The sequence below is a fragment of the Eptatretus burgeri genome, chromosome 7 (assembly GCF_056783735.1).
Source record: "Eptatretus burgeri isolate ZD-2024b chromosome 7, Ebu_testis_v1, whole genome shotgun sequence".
Lineage (NCBI taxonomy): Eukaryota > Metazoa > Chordata > Myxini > Myxiniformes > Myxinidae > Eptatretus > Eptatretus burgeri.
The window spans coordinates 28186792-28212802 of record NC_140967.1 but is presented as its reverse complement, the minus strand read 5'-3'; the positions used below and the strand labels follow the sequence as shown (position 1 = coordinate 28212802).

At 42.7% G+C, this 26011-nt stretch overlaps 1 protein-coding gene across 1 annotated transcript in view; it reads right to left on the bottom strand.

Moving 5' to 3' along the window:
• LOC147022886 (dynein axonemal heavy chain 9-like) overlaps positions 1 to 26011 on the bottom strand; it is a 318333-nt gene that overhangs the window by 18988 nt on the left and 273334 nt on the right. Inside the window, exons 62-70 of the mRNA XM_085890311.1 lie at positions 25477 to 25647; positions 16504 to 16626; positions 15942 to 16135; positions 15575 to 15723; positions 12770 to 12897; positions 11065 to 11292; positions 6595 to 6786; positions 6230 to 6421; positions 3825 to 3995 (exon numbers count right to left, since the gene is read on the bottom strand). Coding sequence (XP_085746437.1) covers positions 3825 to 3995; positions 6230 to 6421; positions 6595 to 6786; positions 11065 to 11292; positions 12770 to 12897; positions 15575 to 15723; positions 15942 to 16135; positions 16504 to 16626; positions 25477 to 25647 — 1548 coding nt within the window. The remainder of the gene's footprint in view (positions 1 to 3824; positions 3996 to 6229; positions 6422 to 6594; positions 6787 to 11064; positions 11293 to 12769; positions 12898 to 15574; positions 15724 to 15941; positions 16136 to 16503; positions 16627 to 25476; positions 25648 to 26011) is intronic.

Below are 26011 nucleotides of genomic sequence, written 5' to 3'. Positions count from 1 at the left end.
AAGAAGAAGAAGAAGAAGAAGAAGAAGAAGAAGAAGAAGAAGAAGAAGAAGAAGAAGAAGAAGAAGAAGAAGAAGAAGAAGAAGAAGAAATATATATATATATATATATATATATATATATGTACATACATATATGTATACATATATATGTATACATACATACATATGTATACGTACGTATACATACGTATGTATACATCTATATGTATATACCCCACTGACTGTGACCGGTGAGGCCAGATGTATTTGGTCCCAGCAAGTGCCATCTGCCATATGGACACATTGTGTTCCATCCACCCAGGGGCATCGAGAGCCACCACAGGCTGCGAGGAAAACAACCACGGGGCCCCCTTTCTCTCTCACATTTGTTACAGTTACAATATAAATTACAGTTACAGGAGAAGCTCGGGCCCCTCACCGTCCTTGAGCCTTGAGGCAGCGACACTCCCCCCCCCCCCACCCCTCCTCATCTTGATGTCCTACATCCACCAATCACAACCAGGAGGCACCTGATGTTTTTTCAGCAGTTGGGGAATGTATAAATGGAAATTGTTAAATTCTCCTGACTTGGACCAAATATGAACATACAAACATATACTATATATAGACCACAAGGGGAAAACCAAAGATGTCAGGATAAGTCAATTTTGAAGAAACTGAAAAACAAAGTTTCAAGACTTTGGTGGACTGTTTAATAACTGTCATCTAGATTTCTTTTCCAGTAAAAGGAAGAGTGATCATTGGCCGATCAAATTAAGCATGTAGCATTTGCCAAGCTTCTGTGTTATTTAATTTAAGAGCAAAGAACGAATCAATGTTGCAAACTGACATCACTGGTTATTCCCTTGTTTAATAATTGCCATGCAATTTTAACCCAGGATGTGTAGCAAATTCATGCTTGTTGGTTATTAGCATACATTACATGACTTTGGTGATCACAGATTATTTTTTTCAACATTAAACGGTCATTGTTTTTTTGTTTGATTGGTGTTCAATACCATACTCAAGGGTATTTCGCTTATATGACGATGGATTCTCCATTTCTTACTCCATACTACTTACTATGATGGAAAACCGGGAGGAAACCAAGGATAAACCACCCCCACGATAGCCGAAGTCACCGCATGTGACTCCCTCATATACCTAAGCAGATTGATTGGGCGGTGGGTACATCGAATGAGGATGGGTACTCAGATGCGCTAACCATTAAGCCACGGCGTGGGTCCCATAAAATTCACAATAAAGGTTTGACCAGGCTTGAACCACGATATGCACCAACTACGGAGCCCATGATATAACCAAATAGGCCATTGTAGTGCTCAGAGTTTATGCTGTGAAAGTTTTACAACCTTTCATTTTTTAGTTTCTCAACTCTGAATAGTATGGTGGAACAGTTAACATGAATGAAAGGGAGATAACCAGGAGTAAAGTACTGACAACTCTGGGTTTCTACTTGTTCAGCTTTGACAACACTTGTCTTTTTCATTGCACGGCTGAACTTTATACCATATTAATGATGTGACACCCCTGGTTATTTGTTAAAGTAATATTGTGAGAGGAAACCTTATGTTGCCAACTATTGGTAGGTGCAATAACCCTGAAATTTATAAAAAGTGACATCACCGGTTTTCCCCTTGTGGTCTTCATATATATATATATATATATATATATATATATATATATATATATATATATATATATATATATATATATATATATATATATATATATATATATATATATATATATATATATATATATATATATCAATGATATAACGGAGTTTGCTTTCTTGATTGCTTGATGCCTTCACTCAGGAAGAGGTGAGTATGTCAATTAAGTACACGACATGGCCAAAAGTATGTGAACACCTGCTCGTCCAACATCTCATTCCAAAATCATGGGTATTAATATGGAGTTGGGCCGCCTTTGTGCTATAACAGCCTCCACTCTTCTGGGAAGACTTTCCACAAGATGTTGGAACATTGCTGTGGGGATTTGCTTCCATTCAGCCACAACAGCATTCGTGAGGTCAAGCACTGATGGTGGACGATGAGCTCTGGCTCGCAGTCGGCGTTCCAATTCATCCCAAAGGTGTTCGATGGGGTTGAGGTCAGGGCTCTGAGCAGGCCAGTCAAGTTCTTCCACACCAATCTCAACAAACCATTTCTGTATGGACCTCGCTTTGTGCATGGGGGCATTGTTATGCTGAAACAGTAAAGGGCCTTCCTCAAACCGTTGCCACAAAGTTGGAAGCACAGAATTGTCTAGAATGTCATTGTATGCTGTAGCATTAAGATTTACCTTCACTGGAAGAAAGGGGCCTAGCCCAAACCATGAAAAACAGCCCCAGACCATTATTCCACCTCCACCAAACTTTACAGTTGGCACTATACATTCGGGCAGGTGGCATTCTCCTGGCATCTGCCAGACCCAGATTCGTCCGTCAGACTGCCAGATGGTGAAGCGTGATTCATCATTCCAGAGAACACGTTTCCCCTGCTCCAGAGTCCAATGGTGGTGAGCTTTACAACACTCCAGCCGACGCTTGGTATTGCGCATTGTGTTCTGAGCATTGTGTGCGGCTGCTTGGCCATGGAAACCCATTTAATGAAGCTCTCGACAAACAGTGTTTGTGCTGACGTTGCTTCCAGTCAGTTTGGAACTCGGTAGTGAGTGTTGCAATCGACAAAAAACGATGTTTTCCACGCTATGTGCTTCAGCACTCAGCGGTCCCGTTGTGTGATCTTGTGTGACTCACCACTTTGCAGAAGAGCTGTTGTTGCTTTTAGGCATTTCCACTTCACAATACCAGCACTTACAGTTGACTGTGGCAGCTCTAGCAGGGCAGAAATTTAACGAACTGACTTCTTGGAAAGGTGGCATCCCATGACGGTGTGCATGATCTTATACACCTGTGGCTGAAATAGCTAAATCCACAAATTCGAAGCGATGCCCACATACTTTTGGTGGTGTAGTGTATCTATATTATAAAAGGAGCTGTATCTGTCTGTCTGTCGTGTTATAACTTGAGAACGGATGAACAGATTTCAATAAATCCAACTACGGTGGATTCAGGGAACTCCCAGGAAGGTTTGTGATGCAAAAATTATTTTTTAAATATTCTTTTCTTATGGGTACATAGGCACATGTGTTGAAACTGCAAATGCCAACTTGCGACGCTGGTTATCCCCACACTCCCAAGAATCTTTTTTCTTCTTGCCCTACTGATTAGCCATCACAGCAAAGATTGGTATTTCCATCGGCGAAGCGATGGGTCTTATATTCTTGTGTATTATTAAAACGAGAGTAAGTACAGTATTATTTACGTACGATTCAAAGGTGAATACGTCTATTAAGTATATGCACTACTGAAACGTGAGTATGTCTATAAAGTAGATGCACTACTGAAACGTGAGTACGTCTTTAAAATACATACTATTGAAACGCACACACATCTATAAAGTATGCACAATAAGAATGTGAGTATGTCTGTAAAATACATACTGCAACATTTGTATGTCTATTAAGTATGTAGTAGAATGTGGTTATTGCTGCAAAGGTGCTCTTTACACATACATGTGGTAAACCGTTTTAAAACCAGATGTTACAGTTCTATCAGTTTTGTCATTTACTTAGCTTCGGCAGCGTGTAATTTATATCTTTTGAGATGAGTTCCCAAATGTCCAAAGATGTAACAAATTATTTAGATCAGGATTGTTAATTCCTGGACTGAGTACCTTGAAAGATGAAAAAATTAGCAATTATTAAAAAGAGATTAAAAAAAAATCAAAAATGCACGCAGGCTCCTCGAAGGTTCTCACCTTTTCCTCACGAGTAAGTCCACCAGAGTCCTTATAACTTCGGTCTCCAGGCTGCAGCAGGAGAACTGTAAGGAATAGCTGCTCAGAGGTGCGTGAGAGGAAGCCAACTTCAGCATTGGGATGCAGTCCATAGAGGTGGGGAGACTCAGGTGGCAAAGATGTATCTACATACTGGGTTAACAAGTGAGAAAAAAACATGTTAGTTAAAAGAAAACATTTCACTATATCATGACACCTCATTAAATCATGGCACAATGAACATGTATCTACATACATAACCCAGATGCTGAAAATGATTGCTTGGTTTACAGAACATGGGTTGTGAACTATCAATCATTTTTAAAGTGAATCCCCATATTTCAAATTAAAACAAAAATGTGCAGTCGCTGCATTTCAATTCACAGAAGATTTGTTTAACCCTTAGCTTTATGTGTTGTGTAACTTATTCTACAAGGCCTCGTAATATTTCAGTTTAATACCAGACAGGAAGAAGCCATAATAAAAACACTACGGAACCAGCAGACACCTAACACAAGAGGGTGAAATAAAAAGAAGGGTAGATTAAGAAACGAAAATGGGATAGTAATTACCGCATCCCCTGGAATATGCTTGGGATCCGAGGATCCTGAGTTCAAATCCCACTCAGATGTTGAATTTATACCAGGTGGGGTTGACTCTGCTGGTCATCCTTCCGAGGTCAGCAAAATGAGTACCGGCTTGCTGGTATCCTGTGTCGAAGTGGCGACCTATCGAGGAATGTACCCAATAGCCATAGAGACTGCTTCGGCAGCACTAACGCTCTGCACAGAGTATGGTCCCAATGGATGCATGGATGTATGGATCCCCTGGAATCACATCCAAATGCAACCTGAGAGTAGGTATGTCCTCTGACTTGAATTCAAGTTCTACGGTGTATCCAGAATTACCTTTACCATTTATGATCGCCCAAATGCAAGCCGAAACTGGAGATTGTTGGTACGAGAAGGTAAAAAAACGCAGACATTCGTTAGCAAATTCATGGTTTATTATAAAGGAAATATGGGGGATAAGGAAGGACGGAGCGATCACTAAATAACAGAACAAATCTGGCGGTCAACAGACACAGATAGGATGAAAGCGGGAGAAAAAACAATGTTATGTACAAAAGTAATAACCCGCTAATGGCACCAAAACTATCAGATTCAGATGCAAAGGGAGCAGGTAAGGACTTATAAGGCAGGCACGAGCTGGTATTGCTGTAGGTAGTGTTGTCATGCAGGTTGGCAGTGGGCGAAGTTTGGCTCGGATGGGATAATGGTGACGAGGAGCGATGGCAAAGAGGAGGCCAGGAGGGAGACAAAGGGATGGCGATCAGGAGTGATGTTACCGTGCTTCTCGGAAACTGTCCTTCCGTGGGAAGCGTTGAAACAGAGAATGGTTGTCTCTACCAAAATCAAATGTGATCTCCCGCATGCATGCACGGACACAGCCTTCATCACCTCGAGGACCACTCTCACGCATGGTAGGTCCCTCTCATTGGCTGCTCACTGTTGTGAGCAGTGCCATCCTTCGGGTCGTCCCGCCCTGTGGAGCGGCTCCTATTAAAAGTGTTCCGCCACTCTCCAGGGCTTCACAGCTCATTCCTCCTCCGTGGCCGACTGTCTTCTAGCCAAACAACCCGATGATTCCATTTAAAGTGCATATCATTTTCCTTTGTGCCTTTGTCCACATGGCCTCGCATGTACAGGAGGTTTTACACAGCACAACCTTGTCCTATTCTGCTCTAAGGTTCACAACCACTGCCTTCTCGGTACACGTTTTACCATATGACTTACCTCTGACGGATATCAGACAACCGCAGATCTAACCTACGACTCGAACACATGGTCCATTCTATTATTACCACATTCTAGCTATGGTTCCCCCCTACTCTCGTTCCACATAACAATATTATGTATGCTCATTTCAGTTTTTTGTTACAATACTGTCGGTCCACATTTTTGATGTGTTATTCCAAAAGTGCTCCATTAAATGTTTCATACAGAGATGGATCTGAATCTTTAACTTGTGACATACAAGTGGGTATTTTTTCAGATTCAAATAAAGGAGAAAATATGCACCATCCTAAAAAGTCAATGGTTTCTAAGCTGACCAGAATGTAGCCCTTCTCCATCATTATGTCACCAAAATGATGCCTCAAAAAGAAGTTACTTTGAAAGTGACATAATTCATTGTAATTTGTTTTGTTTCATGTTTTGGAAGGTAAAGAATAATAAATGTTGTATAAAATATCTACTTGCTCTGTGTAACTTATAAATGCAAGGCTATCGGCCTAGAAATGTAGATTCCTTATTCGCTTGATCCATTCCATCATTTTCCATGCTGTGCAAACAAGAGAAGTTCATAAGGGAAAATACACCACTTACATGATGATAACCTGTTAGGTCAGAAAAGGGAGGTACGAGAAAGCCAGGAGCCAGGCTCTGGTCTCCCTCCAACAGCTTTGGTTGGAGGAATTGTTGCAGGTAAGTTCGACAAAGTCGACGATCCCATTCATCTGTGATGTATCCACCGTACATAATCTCGCCAAACAAGTAGCACAGATCATTCCAAGGCACCTACATAGGAAATATGTTTAAGTCCATTGATTGTGACTTAATCAATGGCACTCTAAACAACAGTAAGATAAAGAAACTTAACACCACGGTCGAATTTTAAAATTATACACGAATGGGAGAAGAGTCTCATGAAAGAGAGCAAAGTTCATACTCCAAAGCAAATGTCCACAAACCTTTGCATTCGCTTCCAGATAATTAAGGAGCACATTGCTAGAGATGAGGAGATCTCCGGTGCTAAAAGGGTATAGTTGGTTCCAGCCCTGAGGGCCAAACTTGCGACGTTCTGCCACAACAGCATGGAAGTAGCACAATGCAAACAGGATGCTTCGGAACTCATTATCCCGGGAACACATCTCCAATTCATCCTGCAAAAACATTTTATCCAGACCATCAGATGTTGATGGTTATAATAGTTTTATAATCAGACTATAGAATATAAACTGTTGGATTTGTGCTTCGCAGTTAGAGAATTGCATCACAAAGTGTGCCGTCTCACCGATGGATGTTAACACAAGGTGTCCTGTCTGCTGTCGTTAGCTAGTCGGTGTTATAAAGATCACACGGTGTCTTCCATAAAGAGTAGGCGAGTCATCACCGTGGCACCCTGGCCAAATTCCAGATTTTTGAAGAGTACTTTTGGGATGCAAAGACAAACCATCCAATGTAAACCTTGTTGAAAGCTGCTTTGGCAGCAATGAACCTGACTTGGTCAAAACGAGAGAGAGAGAGAGAGAGAGAGAGAGAGAGAGAGAGAGAGAGAGAGAGAGAGAGAGAGAGAGAGAGAGAGAGAGAGAGAGAGAGAGAGAGAGAGAGAGAGAGAGAGAGAGAGAGAGAGAGAGAGAAAATATATACAGTGCATGTATATATATATATATATATATATATATATATATATATATATATATATATATATATATATATATATATATATATATATATATATATATATATAGTTCCGGTTGTGGGGGTAGATGGAGGAATTTCAAACGAAAGTTCGGATTGAATAGAATTGTTTGGTCCGTGGATGTGAAGGAGACATCTCAATGTAATTAAGTAGAGAAACTGTGAGCTTAAGTGTTACGTGTCACCACACGGAGGTAGTGCGGTGTTAATTAGATAGGGATTAAGGATAAGTTCCCCCACTATGTGATTGCCCTCTGTGACCTATTCCTACATTTTTGCATTTACAAGTCAGCCAGGAAGAAGTTGCATTTTTATACCAACAACAATCATAGCAACAAGCAAGCCAGGTGTGCCGAGCAGACAGAAGTCCCGCCTTCCCGGATTTCATGTCAGCAAGCCACGCCCCGGAGTTGGTTCGGTTCGGTGTGACGTCGAAGAGAGATTGGGGGCGAACGCATGAGTTCAGTGTGAGGGACGCACAAAGTCGAGAGAGGAACGTGTCTAAGACGGAGGATCTCGCTTTGCTCTCTTCTCGGCACAACAAAATGGCTTTCTTTCGATGTATGAAGAAGACAGCACGATTCTCGAATTCGTGCTGAAGCAAATTCGCTCGTGCGGTGGAGCAAGATGCTGGCCATTGGCTCTTGGTTGGGTTGTGAGAGACCGACCTCAAAGCCTCGTGTATATCACCGAAGAGACGGCGCCATTCTGCAGAGTGCCGCGGATCAGCAAGCACGATTGACAAAGAATCTGCACGGCAGCCTCTGAGCCTTGGCGTTGAATATCACTCACATTTACCTGACATACGTTTCCCACTGTGAAAGAGCGGCTTGGCCCCATTTTGGGCGCGTCCACGTGCATGACAAAGCCCCTCAATTCCAAAGTTGTACAGAGACCATCCCTGGACAAAGTCAGTGCCAGAATAAAGGAAGGATTTTCTTTTATTTCGTTTCCCCCTTTCCTGTGTTTAACTTTGTGTATAAAGGCGCCTCAACTTAGATCTAATTTACTTCACGTTAATATTATTACCTTTTGAATTACCCTTGTAAATATTTCTATTGTCATTAAATTCCCGCATTTATTTTAAGTTGCTGTGTCCATGTATTTGTCGTGGGGTTCGAGTATAAACCCCCCTGTGCATTATTCTGTGCCTCCATCGCTCTGCCAGTGCCACGCCCTACCCCTCCGATGCAAGTTATATCTGAGGATCAACGTGTCCGCCTGCTAAGGAAAACCGCTCGACCATCCGGGCTGGCGGTGTTAACTGCTGTCCACCAAATTTGGGTCAGGGGATTAAACATAACCACCAAATTTGGGTCGGGGGATTAAACGTAACTGCCCAGACTTGCAAAAATATATATCCTTCTTTAAAAAAAAAATATTGTTACGGCTGTGGAAATTCGCAATACACCAGAAAGGTCCTTAGATCAGTTATGACGCTAAGTTCATGTGTAGTTAGTCCACACCTGTTGTTGAGGGGGAATATGTGCGATTCATCCAGGCTGCGACACTTTGAGTTAGCCATTTTTCTTTCTCTGTCGTTATTTTGGACCATTAAGCCGCCAACAACTCAAACACCACCACCTTCTTTACCTCCACAACTCCATCCCGCAAACATCGCTTCACCGCCATTCCAAAACGACGCCCGCTAACAACCAAACCACCACAGCAAACCCGCCACCACCTTCGCCTTTCTCCTTCCACAACCATCAACCACACCACCAGTCAACACCGAGCACCGTGTTGTCCAGAGCCCGTTTGGTGATTCTTGCCGAACGCAGCAAGCCACGAGTGTGAATGCGTTCCTTTTAAGAGAGGAAAACGGATCAGGAAGGCTTCACGCCCCTTTTCTTCCATCCAATGACTGAGCATCGGGTGGCATGGCCCCGCCTCCGAACCCGCTGTGAATGCGTTCCTTTTAGGAGAGGAAAACAGATCAGGAGAGGCTCACGCCCCTTTTTCTCCATCCAATGGGCGAGTGTCGGGTGGTGTGGCCCCGCCTCCAAGCGCATTTTGATGTGCGAATCTGCATACAAGCTCCTTCCCCGGTCTATAAAGACGCGAGAACAACGCAGCTCGTGTGTGCAGAAAGGGGCGCTGGTCGGAAGTCGTGGAGTCTGAGGCATGTGTTTGCGGGGATCGGACGGCGAAGGGGACGGAGCTCAGAGTGAAGGTCGGGGGACGAGTCGTGGAGTAGAGCAGGGACGCAGAAGAGGGCTCAGGGGCGAGAGTTCGCCAGAGTCGGTGTGGTCCCAGGACCTCGCTAGCGGGACGGAGCGTCCGCCATTCCCCTCTCCCCCCACCCCGAGCATCAACAATCCCCCCCCATCCGCGCTGAGATAGCGCCGGTAACCCCGTCCGTTCCCCAACCCAACCGTGGTGCCTGCGCGACGCACGTCTGGAGGAGCTCACCGACCATACCAGGGGCACAGAGTCAAGCGCGTTTCGCGGACATTGCGGCTAGCCCGCCATCACGCCACGAGGGCGCGGATAAGACCCCTTCAGTCTCGTGGACCTGGCCGATCACCCAGGTCCCACGTTCATTTGGTCCACGGACCTGTCTGCCTTCTTGCCTGTGAGGGTGGCTTGTGTTTTCTTTGCTTTTGGTGTAAATGTGTGTGTGTGTGTGTGTGGCACCAATCTATTAAGTAAACCCGTATAAGTGCTTGTACATTGCTGTATTCGGTAGTAACTCTGCGTATTGTTCTTGCTTTGACTGTTATATGTGCATTTTCATATGACTGTAAATACGTGCTTGTCTGTGTGTGTAATAAAATTGCTTGTTGAACTGTTTTCCCGTTTCGTTGCGTCCTTTCCTCCGTTGAAAGTTCCATCTTGCATCACGTAAGGGATTAGTAGTGGGTGTAGACACCCAATAAATAATCTGAACCGTCGAGGTCGACGATAACTCCGCTCGGTTATCCCTGCAGCACGGAACGAGCCGCTTAAGCGGTTCGTGTCCGAAGTCGACCTGCGGCGTGGTACAACTCCTCGGTACGCTACCCGCGCAGGTACTTAGGTATATCAACATTCGGCGCTTCACCCTATTTCGCGCGGGTAGAATGCGGACTGGGTTGTGGTGAGGTTAAACCCCCACCCGTGACTGGCTCCTGGCAGTAGTTCCAGGAGGGTCACAACTGAATTGTCCGTTCCGGTGGGCGACGCGTCGCAATTCGAGTTACGTGGCCGATCGCACGCCGGACGGGCCAGAATTCGTAACAATATATATATATATATATATATATATATATATATATATATATATATATATATATATATATATATATATATATATCCTTCAGAATTAAAGAAAAATGGTGTGTGTAAATGTTGAATTGATCGGCAGAAAAGCCTAATTGACAAGTCCAGGGACATCAAGTCAAGTCAAGTGACAGGAAACCCATATGCCACCACAATGCCCCTTCTATCAAGAAAGAAAAGAATTGTGAGAGAAATGCAGAAAATGAAAAATCTATGTGTTATTAACATGTGATACACATAGGTGAGAGTCTATGCCAGTTACCAATCAGGTTACCTGTGAATATTGCCAATCCATGACACCTTTATTTGTACAGACATTATACGTACATGCAGTCTGTCCCAGTTATTTACCGATATGTAATCATGGCCATTAATAACATATTTCATTGTGATTTAAAATTCTGAGGAGACCACATCTTTCTGTCTGTCACATTTTATAGACAAATAAGAGGCTCATAATTTCTCCAACTATGTCAAACCTGACTGAAGTTGTCCAGAGCTTTGTGCAGTTTGGCACACATGCCACTTGGAGGTTCGTTGGTGATTTTGATACACCTCTCGAGGATGCAACGAGGAATGCAATGTGCAGTGGGTGAAGGAGCTGGTTCTGCACTCAGGAAGATGCGAAGGTGAGTGTGCCCACTCTCACTTGCTTGCTGCAGTCGCTGCTCAAGTACTGGTAGCCAATGTGGTACCAGGTGAATGTTCTATAGAGCAGGTGAACACATGCTTTGAATCAACATCAGGTCTGGATCTTTGCTCACAATGACAATAAATATATGTGTGCAGAATTAAAAAATAAAAAGATGAAACAGTTCATTCGGTGAACTTTAAACTACTACACATGGAAAGATCAGCAACACGGGAATCATGACACAATGAACACAAGTCAAATTGCAGGATATAGAAGGCCTGGAGCCTTTTTGCTACACATTGTGGTATCAAGGACAAATTATCGAGGCTGATGGATAATCCTCTTTAAAGTGATAAAATTCAAGGAAAGATAGAGTTGATTATATTGACAGGATAAAATGGAGACAAACAATCTGAATCAATTGTACAATCAGGGAGTTGGTGTGGATGTAACGTTGTGGCTTGAGATATCATTAGGGGAGACAAAACAACAGTTTGTGAAAAGCAATGAAATCACAATCGAATTTGCTGTCGTTGAAAATATCCATGAACACTCATGAAGTAGACATACAAGTATTAATTCGTAGTTACGCTCACCAGAGGAGAGGGTATTGCATGCAGTTTGGTCCGTTTGTCTGTTTGTTTGTTTGTCTGCACAGAATGCGCTAACGTAGACCACAAACGCCACTTAGAGATAGCCAGTCGTACACGTTACCTCTATGAAGTATGTACAATGAGAATGTCAGTATGTTTGCATAGTATGGACAATCCAATTAGAATGCAAGTGCGTCTATAAAATACATACTATAAAACAACACAAAACAAGTCCGGGTGAGGGTATACAATCTTTGAATGCTCATTCTAGTTTGTGATGCGGTGAAGACTCTGGTCCAGTGTTTAGCAAAAGAGTTGCTTTACATAAACAACATTCTACAGGGTTTGGGGTGGAAGCAACATGTGGTGTGAGAATATGGGGACTAGACCCACAAACCCAATGCATGAGTTTGCTATGAAAAGCTACATACATGTGGCGATACTGGTGCAATATGTTAGGATTTATGTCCTGAGTGGAACACCGATCATACTCTTGCATTTGCCTGGCTCTTCTGGCCATGTTGTAAGCTGTGGCAGCACGTGACAATGGCACTTTGCAGATGGACTGGCCACCAGTCAAGCGAAGATTCATGTCACACAGAGGTGACAATTCTTTGGCCATAATCTAACACGATGATAAACTTGTGTTATCCAGGACATAATTAAGTGCGAGTCATACTATATGTGTGAGGAGGAGTCATATCCATGGATATGGGCACAAAGCCAAGCCTTTTGTGTTAGTGAGCATTTTGAAAGGAGTCAATCATGACGGTATTACAAATTTCTATCGCTCCTCGACAGAACCTATGATATACTCAAGCAGTCAAGCCGATAAACATTTGCACAGTATGAAAATGTAAGCCTGATGCTAAAACTTGCAATGATCGTTTTGGATAACATTCAGCTGCACCGCGTTATAGACAGAAAGCTGTGCTGATTGTAAAAAGATGATGTTACCTGAAGAATGACCCAATGACCTGCTTTTATGGCCAAGGTCAGGGCATGCTCTGCCACAATTTCTTGTCCTTGACCCAGAGAGACGTTGTGCAGATTTCCAGCAGAATAAGTGAAACCGAGAATGCTCCCTGCACAGAACAAGAGGATTACTCGACTACTGTTCATGAAAGGCACTGTAGGTTCCTTAACATCCGCCAACTCATGCTAGCAGATGAGACGCCGGGCTTAACGTCTATTGGAGGGACGGCAGACACATACATGAATCACCCTGCCTGTGAAACACCAGGATGACAGTTTATAGCTGGGTCAGGATACGAACCCAGGCCAGACTGCTGAAAAATACAAGGTTTCGATACTTCACTTGCTCAGAGGTGCAAAGTAAAATCAAGGGGGGGGGGGAGGGAGGGAGAGAGATCTCACTCCCAGGAGAATGTTGAAGGGGGAGACAACCCGAGGTGTAAAGTGGCGAGGGGAGGGGTGTGTATCCCATTCCCAAGTGGGGAAAGGAGCCTGGGTTGTACCTACCCGATACTTTTTAAATTATCGTCAAAATGGTGCATTCTGAGCATGGTTTTGGTCCCCAGAGATTGCCCTAATTTCCTCCAATTCGATTTTAATTTTGCTGCATAACACACCCGAGATTTTCCCAATAAGGAGGCTCCAGCTTATTAGGTAGTTAAATCATTAAACAAAGGCACAGACGGAGGCCACTACACAAAACAAAACGACACATTCCCACTTGACACGATACCGATGCAAAACAATCGGTCATATCCAACTTTGACATCAACTCAATCATATCTGGCTAATCTTAAGCTACCGACAATTTTTGCCACTATCCATGCACCTCTACATACCCGATGCTTATTACTACTTATCCAAATCCAGTTAAGACCAATCAACTGTCCTCATGCTGCCACCTTCCCCAGAAGACCATTCCATGTGTTAAAACTCCGTGTAAAAATTCCCAGGCTTGCTTCCCAATGACACCTCCATCCGCCATCGAGTAGATCAGTACACATATCAATAACTATTGAACAAAGCAAAACATTTAATAATTATTGTTGTGAACAATTTTCTACACATTTTTCATATTCCATGGATTTATCCCTGGGAACTCTGTTTCACGTCTCTTCCAATGTTTTGTTTCATATTTCTTCTTTCTACCCACAGAAATTGGATTCAAGTTCAGTCGCTTAATTTCTTAATCAAAACCCGAAGATAAGTGATTCCCAATGCGGTGAGTACACTTCATGTAAGGCTACACCAAATTACTCCAACATAGCACAAGGGCCAAGTCAAGTTATCATCAGGCAATAATCTGGACAAGTTTCAGTTGGAGGTGAAGTAATTGCTACCAATAATTTTTAGTAATTATACGACATGAAATCGAGGCTTCCTGCTAGCAAACCAATGGCATTGCTGCTGTAAGCAGACTCGGTTGCGTAATGGTTGTAGCGTCCCTTCTGAGTAGGAGAGGTCGGTGGTTCAAACCCCATACTAGTCATACCGAAGACTTTAAAACTCGTACATGCTGCTTCCTTGCTTGATGTTCAGCATTTAAAAAGGTTTGAGCATGGATATATAACCAAAGGTTGGCAATCAGAGTGCAGGCTTGATGGGTCCAATGACCTCCTCCTGCATTGAAGGTTCTTGTGAGGGAACACACATATTGTGCTTTGTACGGATGAAAGAAAGCACGATTGAGATTCCGCCACAAATGGCAACTTACATTACGAGCCAAAAACAAAAAAAAACGAGCAAAACAAAATTCAGTGCTTTGATGTACTTTTCAAAAATTATTAAAACCAGTTTATTAAAATGGAAGAACGGGGTACCTATCAAATATTGGGAAAATCTAGGAGATCTCCAACCAAAATGGGAGCCTTGGCCCCCTTTGCATACTTCAAAATTTAGTTTATTTTTCTCATATTTTCTTAAGGTTTCATGACATCACCCACAACATCAAAATTTGAAAAATAAAACAAGGAGCTGATACTCTAGGTCTTCCACCTTTTGGGTGGTATAAGGAATAAATCTGTGTAATATGAAAGGTAAATCTTGAACGGTTTTTGAAATATCACATACACAAGCCAAGTTATTGAGGTGGTTGCCATGGCAACAGAAATCAGCCAATCACCGCCGTGATCTAATCAGGTTGAGATAATGTCATGAGGAATAGATATCTGCAACATGAAAGCTATTTTTTTTCAATGGTTTTTGAAATATCACGTACACAAATGTACATGGATGAATGATCGGTCAGTCGGTCGGTCGGAAGGAGCTCATATTAATGTCCCCCATCTCCGACTTTGGCGGAGGTGCGGGGGACAATAAAAACCTCTGAAGATAGGAGGGTAGTTCAAATTTAACCTGAATTGTTGTTTATCAAAAGCAAAGAAATGTATGCAGATCAATACTTTTTGAGGGAATTTATCTTGATAGTATTGACAACGAATACCTCTATTAACGAGCTTTCCTGTAATTAGTTGTATACAGGCTGGGCTATAAAGAAAACTCCAGGTGAAATTTGAAGCATGTTTCCTCCATGATTTGCACGGTGAAGTTGGTGAAACTATGTGCAGGTGTGCACCATGTGTATCAGCAATAACTGCATGAGCATTAAAGTATGACAAGCAGAGAGAATATTCATAACTATTGCTAATGCTAATGTTTAACCATTGATTTTTAGTAATGGATTGTCATTCACCAGCCTCATGCAGCAAATAAGAAATTGTACAACAATTGTATTTTCGATCTATCAAAATTCATCAACTTTAGGTGCAAATAAGAGAAAGTATGTACCATGTCTTTCCACATCTATCAGAGGATTGACACCAGGTGAGAGGATGAAGAACATTGGCGTGGAAGGTCCTGACTCTTCATACGACATACGAAAGTCAAAGCCATGACTTGATACATACTCCATACCCAGCTTTTTCTTCACAAAGTCCCTGGGATTACAAATGAAAGAGAGAAAGAGCACAACCACCTAAGTTGCAGATGACCATATGATAGAAGTTTAGCATTTCTCACAAACGAATGCCTGTGGGCACGAAACCACAGAACCGTGATGTGCTCGAATGACTCAAGCAACACGCTGACTATCTACCCTGTAGATTAGCTTAGATCAATGCAAACATAATATTGGCTGTCTTGCATTGACGCTTACTGCATAGCATAGGTCATGCGGTCAGGGCGAAGGACACGAAGCACACAAAGCTTCTGCATTGCAGATTTGTTTTTCCAGTCCTGAGGAAACAGTTCCATCTCTGGGGCTTCTGATGCGACAAATGCTCGCCAGCGCTTTGGTGAGCCTTCGATGTCCTGGTCCAAGTTTGTGAACCCCACCATTGTTGAGAGGACCTGTCCATCACAGGAAACAACCGGTCATCCCATAGCAGTGTTCCCAGTGTTATAAGCACCACATGCATGATGGATTCAAAGTTTTAGTTCTGATCTTCTTTTAGGAAATGAAAATTATCTTCCATAATTATTTAATAGTAGTCTTTGGATAAAATTTTACAAAATTGCTGCAACATGTCACCAAAGATTGATGTAGTGCTGTTGCATGTATTTTATCAACACATGTTGGTATACTTCACACTACCACTGAGCATAAAATGAAGTGCGTAATGACCTCATAATGAATTCAGTCCTACATCCTTATCACATCTTTTATTGATTACGTGACTTTTAAAAATAATTATGTATATTATTACTGTGGGTGTTACCTTGATGCCACCCCAGCTGTAATTGGTTAAAAAATCCACAGGACTAGATTGGCCTGGTCGTGAAGGGAACCGAAGCAGGAAGTCCATCTCTTCAAAAGAGATCTCTCCACTCTCCAAAAGTATCTACTAGTTCAAAGGTATGCAGAAATTGGTAAGTTTGTGTTACTAACAACAATAATACAATTTTAGGCTTTAAAAGATCTCTTAGACTGACAAATTATTAAGTGATACAAAAGTAGATCTGCACATGCTGTGCCAATTATTTACCCCTATTGTTTTTGGTTTTTAAGATGTCATGCACTGAGCTTTTTTAAAAGTGTGATTTGGAGATATCATAGCAAAAAACAAGTTCCTGGTAGTATACACAGTCTTTGATCAGCTTTATATGGTTCACTGCTTTGAATTGCCCAGCCCTGTTTTTTTTCTGATTTTCAGTTGTACATACATATATACAGCGGCTTCAGAAAGTATCCACACCCCTTGACTTTTGTCACATTTTGTTGTATTGTGGCCTGAATTTAAAATGGATTAAATTTAATTTTTTTTTTATTACCGATCCAAACAAAATGACAAAGTGAAAAAATGTTTTTCGAAATTTGCTCAGGTGCTCAGGTGTATCCAATTTCATTTGATCAATCTTGATATATCTCGACCTGGTTGGAGTCCACCTGTGGCCAATTCAATTGATTGGACATGAGCTGTTAGTCGAAGGAACTGTCCATAGAACTCTCAGATAGAATTGTGAGGAGGCATAGATTAGATCTCGGGAAGGGTATAAAACAATTTCTAGAGTGTTGAAAGTTCCAAAGAGCCCAGTGAGCTCCATCATTAGGAAATGGAAATAATATGGAACTACTCAGACTCTTCCTAGAGCTGGCCGACCGACCAAACTGAGCAACTGGGCAAAAAGGACCTTGGTCAGCGGGGTGACCAAGAACCGAATGACCACTTTGTCAGAACTACAGAGTTATTTTGCTGAGATGGGAGAACCTGCTGAAAGGACAATCTCTACAGAACTTCACAAATCTAGGCTTTATCGGAGAGTGGCCAGGTGGAAGCCACTCCTGAGAAAAAGGCACATGACATCACACCTGGAGTTTGCAAAAAGGCAAGCGAACGACTCTGAGATCATGAGGCAAAAGATTCTTTGGTCTGATGAGATGAAAAATGAACTCTTTGGCCTGAATGCAAAGCGCAACAGCTGGCGGAAACCGAGCACAGCTCATCGCCCATCTAACACCATACCCACCAGGAATCATGGTGGTGGCAGCATCATGCTATGAGGGATGCTTTTCAGCGGCAGGGACTGGGAGACTTGGAAGGAGAGAGGGACAATGAATGGAGCCAAATACAGGCAAATCCTTGAGGAGAACCTGCTTCACAATGCAAAGGACCTTTGACTGTGGTGAAGATTTACGTTCCAACAGGACAATGACCCCAAGCATACAGCAAAAGCAACAATGGAATGGCTTAAGAACAAGGATGTGAAAGTCCTTGAGTGACCCAGCAAAAGCCAAGACTTGAATCCCATTGAGAATTTGTGGAAAGACTTGTGGATCACTGTTCACCGACACTCCCCATCCAACTTAACAGAGCTTGAGCAAATCTGCAAGGAAGAATGGGAGAAAATCCCCAAATACAGATGTGCGAAGCTGATACAGACATACCCAAGAAAACTCGAAGCTGTAATCGCTGCCAAAGGCACTTCGACAAAGTGTTGACTCAGGGGGTTGAATACTTATTGATGCTAAAACATTTCAGATTTTCATTTTTACTTAATTTGTAAAAATGTCCAAAAACAAGTTTTCACTTTGTCATTATGGAGTATTTTGCGTAGATTGGAGACAAATAATTTAAATTTATTCAATTTTAAATTTGGGCTGCAACACAAGAAACTGTGACAAAAGTCTAGGGGTGTAAAAACTGTTATGGTTCTGAGAGCTGCATTCCTCCAAGGCAATGGCACACAACACACAGAGATTCCAAGGTAGTTATTTCAATAGTGTGTGTATTAGTTTGCCCTTTCCATATGTCTCGTGGGTAGATGGGAAAGATGTGTTGCGTAGGGCTCTTTTAGTTAGGTCCTTAGTCTTCAATCTCTGCACTTCTTCTTCCACTCCTTGGTCTCTCTCACACAAATCACGCAAATAAGGACGCACGCAAATCAATAACGATGGAAGGAACCAAGTAAAACACACCACAAGCACCTCAATTGCATCTGTGTGCCATTTTCTATTCAAAAATTGCGTGCCAATTCTCAACTACGGTCTCACCTAAAACCTCCATTCTGCTCACCATAACCACTTCACACGACTACCAAAAATCCCCGCAACAACTCACTCTTACATTTGAATTACAAACACGACTGTTATGGACGACATAGTTACAAGGAATTTCCACCTCTTCGCCACAACACCACAATACAATGTCTTCACTACAAATGCCACAACATACTCGTACTTCTCTACAACTGCCACAACTGCCAATTATTCATCGAACACCCACTGCAGCCTCGAGGGACGCTGAGGAGACAAGGCTCGGGTTATTACGGGGATAAACTCGAAGCGAGAACATGTGCTGGAGCTCGTTTGAGGATATATGAGTAGCACAGGGATTTCCCTAAAATCCAAAATTTGAGTGGAAGCCAGCACATGCTCTGGGCCAGAGAGCGCCTCCAAAATCCATGGCCCCATGTTAAAGTCTGCGCTCTGACGCATGGCCACGTCGGCGAGCGACAGCCGTTTTTCACGTTCAGGTCGGACGGGGCGTGGCTACGACCGATATGGACCAATGGGGAAGCTTGAATTTACTAAGAGCCTCGTTTGATCCGATTTTTGGCTCCTCCCCTTGCCGAGGGCTCATAAAAGAGCGAACTCAGCTAGGTTTTGTCAGAACGAGTCAGGGACAGAGCTAGACAGAACTCACTAGGGGGAGAGAACTCAAGAGAATCACCACACCAGGATGGAAAACTCACCAGATGGTAGAGCTCACCAGAAAAAAGGCTACGGCAGACATTGGACCTCGCTGGGGAAACAGGCGGTGCAAGGAGGACAAGAGTTGGTGCTGAGTGAGGGGCATGATCAAGCGTGGGATCATGAGCTGCTGCTGCAAGCTGGGGCTGCTCTCATTCTATCGACATTCAGTTAGGCTACATCCCACAGTAACACTTACACATACAGATTCTCACACTTTTACTATAGGGCCTTTTCTCTTGTGCATCTTTCTTCTACCATCTATCTCTCATCTACTGTTGATGAAAAAGAGCAATCGACATGGGCAAGCCCGACCAAGAGTGTTCTTTTCAGAGCGAACCCAAGAGTGAACTCAAGAGTGAACTGTACTAACTTGGACCTCACATTCTTCTTCTTACACCAGGCTGCACCCTAAGTTGCATTACACTTGCACATCTCACTCACGCACACGAGACACCCTCAGTATTTCTCCCTCCTCCCCTTTCCTAAGCGTTTTGGGTTGCGCATGTCTGCCTCCCACGCTGGGTATTGAGAGGTCGCTAATCCTAAACTGTTCTTATCCCTCTGGGCTATCTCTAATGTTCCTCATGTTTGTGTGTGTGTGATGGTGCCTGTTGCAGCATAAGTTAAGACTGTTTAAGGATATTCGGGATAACTCTGTACTGTGTATGCCTAGTGTTGGCTTAATGGTTTGGGTGGTGGGCTTTGGATCCTCGGATCCTGAGTTCAAATCCCGCTCAGCTGTTGAATTAATACCAGGTGGGATTAATTCGGCCTGTCATCCTTCTGAGGTCGGCAAAATGAGTGCCAGCATGCTGGTATACTGTGTCGGAGTGGCGATCCCTCCAGGATTGTGCCCAATAGCCAAGGAGACTGCTAAAGCAGCACCAACGCTCTGCACAGTGTATGGTCCCAATCTCCTCCTCTCCTCTGTACTGTCTTCTTCTTCTTCTCTTGTAAATATTGTATGCCTTTTGCCACACTCCACAACTTCCTTGCTTTCCCTGCTGTACATTTGCAATAAATGCCATTACTGTGCCACATAACTTTCCTTGCTCTTGCTTAAATAAATGTGCCTGTTAGAAATGTTCCCAGGTCATTTTTGTCTTTTCCTCAATTGGTCTAGCATGGCCCACATCCTAGCTTAGCCGGGACGTTATTCCCCAAAATTTGTTAAATAGCCAGTGCGTATTTGGCAGCTCCGCTTGGCTGAACCTGATATGGTAAGTACTTAAGTAACTCAAGTACACATCGAGGGCATGATTCCCTGATAAGGCGATCACGTGGTCCTAGGTAAGCCGTTGTCAGATAGAGGACCCTGGGTTACGTCGTCAAGTTATTGGCGTTCGCGATCGATTATTACATGTCCAATCAGTTGAAGTTATTCGTGTGCGATGGTCTGCGATTCCCAGTGAGTCTGGAGAGTAACCAGGAACAGCCCCTCCCTTGTGCTTCCCCCGCGACTCTGGAGCCGTGACAATACTTTCTGAAGGCACTGTACATACATACATCACAGATAATTACATTATCTAATATATAAAGAAGAAAGTTTTTTTTGGGGGGGTGGGGTGGGGGGGTTCTGCCTGGGTATTTTTTTCCCTCAGGAGTGAACGAATAATACAGTGCTTTCAGAAGTTATTCACACCCCTTGACTTTTTCACATTTTGTTGTGTTACAGCCTGAATATAAAATGGATTAAATTAAAAACAAAATTGCCACCAATCTACACAAAATACTCCATAATGACAAAGCCAAAACATATTTTTAGAATTTTTTACAAAGTAATTAAAAGTGAAAAGCTGAAGTGTCTTGCGTCAATAAGTATTCAAAGCCCTGAGTCAATACTTTGTTGAAGCGCCTTTGGCAGCGATTACAGCATCGAATCTTCTTGGGTATGTCTGTATCAGCTTTGCACATCTGGATTTGGGGATTTTCTCCCATTCTTCCTTGCAGATTTGCTCAAGTTCTGTCAAGTTGGATGGGGAGCGTCGGTGAACAGCAATCTTTAAGTCTTTCCACAGATTCTTCATGGGATTCAAGACTCGGCTATGGCTGAGCCACTCAAGGACCTTTACGTTCTTGTTCTGAAGCCATTCATTGTCCGAGTGGAACATAAATCTTCGCCACAGTCCAAGGTCTTTTGAATTCTGAAGCAGGTTCTCCTCATGGATTTGCCTGTATTTGGCTCCATTCATTGTTCCCTCTCTCCTTTCTAGTCTCCCAGTCCCTGCCACTGAAAAGCATCTCCATAGCAGGATGCTGCCATCAGACATAGCGCTTTGCATTCAGGCCAAAGAGTTCAACTTTAACCTCATCAGACCACAGAATCTTTTGCCTCATGCTCTCAGTCTTTCATGTGCCTTTATGAAAACTCCAGTTATGCTGTCATGTGCCTTTTTCTCAGGAGTGGCTTCCGTCTGGCCACTCTCCCATAAAAGCCTCGATTTGTGAAGTGTTGCAGAGATCGTTGTCTTTCCAGCAGGTTCTCTTATCTCAGCCAAGGTACTATGTAGTTCTGTCAGAGTGGTCATTGGGTTCTTCGTCACTTGCCTGACCAAGGTCCTTCTTGCCCAGTTGCTCACTGTGCTGGTCAGACGGCCAGCTCTAGGAAGAGTCTGGATAGTTCCATACTTTCCATTTCCTGTTGATGGAGCTCACTGTGCTCTTGGGAACTTTCAACACTCTAGAAAATGTTTTACACCCTTCCCCAGATCTATGCATCATCACAATTCTATCTCAGAGTTATACGGACAGTTCCTTGGACGTCATGGTGGAGCTTCTGCTCTGACATGCACTGTCACCTGAGGGACCTTATATAGAAAGGTGTGTTTCTTTGTAAATCATGTCCAATCAATTGAATTGCCCACAGGTGGACTCCAATCAGGTTGTAGAGATACATCAAGGATGACCAAACGAAATTGGATGCACCTGAGCTCAATTTGGAGTGTCATAGTAAAGCCGTTGAATACTTATTGCTGCAAGACATTTCAGCTTTTCATTATTAATTAATTTGTAAAAGTTTCTAAAAACATGTTTTCACTTTGTCATTATGGGGTATTTTGTGTTGATCAGTGACAAAAAATTAAATATAATCCATTTTAAATTCAGGCTGCAACAACAACAAAATATGACAAAAGTTGAAGGATGTGAATACTTTCTGAAGCCACTGTATGTATGAAGATCATATGTTGAGCTTGTAATGATTTGTTGTCAACATCCATCCATCCATCCATTGGGACTATACTCTGTGCAGAGCGTTGGTGCTGCCTAAATAGTCTCCTGGGCTATTGGGCACAATCCTGGATGGGTCACCACTCCGGCGCAGGATACCAGCAAGCTGGTACTCATTTTGCCAACCTCGGAAGGATGACAGGCAGAGTCAACCCCACCTGGTATTAATTCAACAGCGAAGTGAGATTTGAAGTCAGAACCCTGGGATCCCAAGCCCACCACTCTAGTCATTAAGCCACCACCAGTTGTCAACAACACAAATTGAATGACCATGTGGTTTACACATGTGCCTATTATTGAAAAGATTGCTTTACACAGGTTTATTATAACACCTACATGTCCAAGCCTCGACTGGGTATATGTTGCTTATACACAGCCTGGGTTTATCCTGGGAGTGATCGAGTGATATGTTTTGTGAAGATCTGTAATTCATACGAAACCATAATGCCAACATTCTCGAATTTGTCATACAGGAAGTATTTAAATACATATTTCATTGAATTTCCCCAGGCAATGCTGGGTATTTCAGCAAGTTTAATATATCAGGATTACTTTATTTTAATGTATTTGAAAGTGTCGATGAAAATATAGGAAGGGAGAAAAATAAAATTACAACAAAAAAGTAGCTTTAAAGTTTTTTTTTTAATTCAGATAAATCGATCAAAGACGTTACTCATCCACCAATAAAATTGGAAATGTATCAACATAGTCTCCTCAATGGGTCAGAATATAAAAACAATCACGCACGCCGTCCCATGCACATTGGACACAAAATGGCTTTGAATTGATCATTGTTGCAACTCTTTATATACGGCCCTGCAATATGTATCGTATTGTTCCACGAGATGTAAGCCCGTATTACAAGTCACAAATCATACTATATGCTGGGGACATCATTAAAGTGGGGGTATTAACCTGTTCGTAAGGACAGATTCTTGCAAAGTGGCTTAAACAAACTCAGATTAAAAAAAAAAATTTACTCGGCTTTTTCACTGAAACTTTCTGCTGTGGCCATGTCATTGCTACCTCCACCAATGAAGGTGGACGGAAGCTTTGTTTGCACCCCTGTCTGTTTGTATGTCTGTGAGCAGGACATTTCAAAAAGTTATGGATGGATTCAGACAAACTGGGTGGACAGGTTGGGTGTGTGACAAGGACAAATTGATTCAATTTTGGTGAAGATCCGGATCCGATAAATTTTTTAGTGATTCTTCACCATCAAGTGATGTGGCCAAAAATGATATATAGCATGATATTTCAAAAAGTTACAGATGGATTCAGCCAAAACCTGGTGGACAGGTTGGGTGTGTGACAAGAAATAATTGATTCGATTTTGGTGAAGATCTCGATCCAGATAAGAGAATTGTTAATTTTTTTTGGTGATTCTTCACCATTGAGAGATGGGGGCAAAAACGAGATATACTCATAGCATGATATTTCAAAAAGTTGTGGTCAGATTATGACAAAATTTGGTGGATGAGTTGCATAGGTGACAAGAACGAGCCAATTCGATTTTGGTGTGTGACAAGGACGAATGATCTGAATGTAGATCCGGCCTATCGGTGGGATACAAAATGCAAACTGTTCAACCTGGCAGAGGTATGCGCTCTACCAAGTGCCGTTCTAGTTACAAGATGCATTTATTTTTTACCTCCGTGACCGCAGGTGGGCAGAGGTTATATTTTCACCGTTGTCTGTCTGTTTGTCTGTGTACAGGATATCTCCAAAAAAAACTGGATTCAAACAAAATTTGGTGAATGGGTTGAGTGTGTTACAAGGATGAATTGATTAGATTTTGGTGAACATCTGGATCCAGATACTATTTTTTAAAGTGATTCTTCATCATTGAGAGATAAGCCTGGCGTTGGCTTAGTGGTTCGGGTCGCTGGCTTGGGATCCTCGGGTCCTGAGTTCGAGCCCTGTTGGCTGCTGAATTAACACCAGGTAGGGTCGACGAAGCCTGTCATATTCGCTTGGTCGGTGAAATGAGTACCAGTTTACTGGTGGAGGGGCACAGCATCAGTGGCATAGCCGCGCTCTAAGAAATGATAGCTACCCGGCAGCCAAGCTGCCATACACGAGAACCATTGAGAGATGGGATAAAAAAACGATTTATAGCACGATATCCCAAAAAGTTATGGACGGATTTGGACGAAACTTGGTGGACATGCCGGGTATGTGACAAGGACGTATTGATTCGATTTTGGGGAAGATGCGAATCCGGATTCAGATCCAATAATTTTTAAGTGATTCTACACTGTTGAGTGATAGAGGAAAAATGATATGCTGTACAAAACAACATCTCAAAAAGTTATGGACAGATTCGGACGACACTTGGTGGACAGGTTGGGTGTGTGACAAGGACGAATTGATTCGATTTTTGTAAAGATACGGATCCGGATCTGAATAGAAGAATCATTAAATTTACAAAGTGATTCTTCACCATTGAGAGATAGGATCAAAAACGATATTTCAAAACGTTGTGGATGGGTTATGACAAAACTAGGTGGTTGAGTTGGTAAGGTGACGAGAACGAGCCGATTAGATTTTGTTTCAGGTCCGGATCCAGGTCCAGTCCATCAGTGGGATCCAAAACGTGAACTGTTCAGCCTTGCAGAGGTATGTGCTCTACCAAGCGCCATTCTAGTTATTCCTGAAACGACGAGTATATGAGAAAATTCACATTTCCTTAGAACAATCGCATAAAGCAGGGCTACTTCATTCCACTGCTCAGAGTTGTCTCCAAAATTCACAATCAGTTGCTACTTGCCTGGAAGGTCAGCTGTGAGGTGTAGGTCAATCGGTCACACTCAAAAAGGCCACGTGTTGTATAGCGAAACACCGATAGGGTTACATTGTTCGTCAGTTTGATGATATGCTGCTGAAGATCTTCATCCGGCTCGACCTGTCCTACAGCCCTCCGAAATAACGTCCAGAAAGCCTAATTTGGTGGAAGAGAACATTATTTTTACAAGCCACCCATGGATATTCATGAAATAAAGCATTAAAATGTTAATTAGAAATTAATGTTAATATAATTTCAAATATTTGAGGAACTGTTAACCGGTTGCATTGTCCCTCAACATGGATATGTGCTCCAAACGTCAACTCGATGCTCACCTGGCTCTTCATAACAAGAATGCAATTTCCCAGAGTGATGAATTTCTTCAAAGGAACCGTTACATGGTCAGCAATGAGTTTATTAATCACTCACTGCACCGGTGCAGTGTCTCTTTGTGACCGCATTTGATTAAAGTGTTTGCTCGACACAGGGTTCCAAACTGGTTGCCCAAGGTATGTGGATT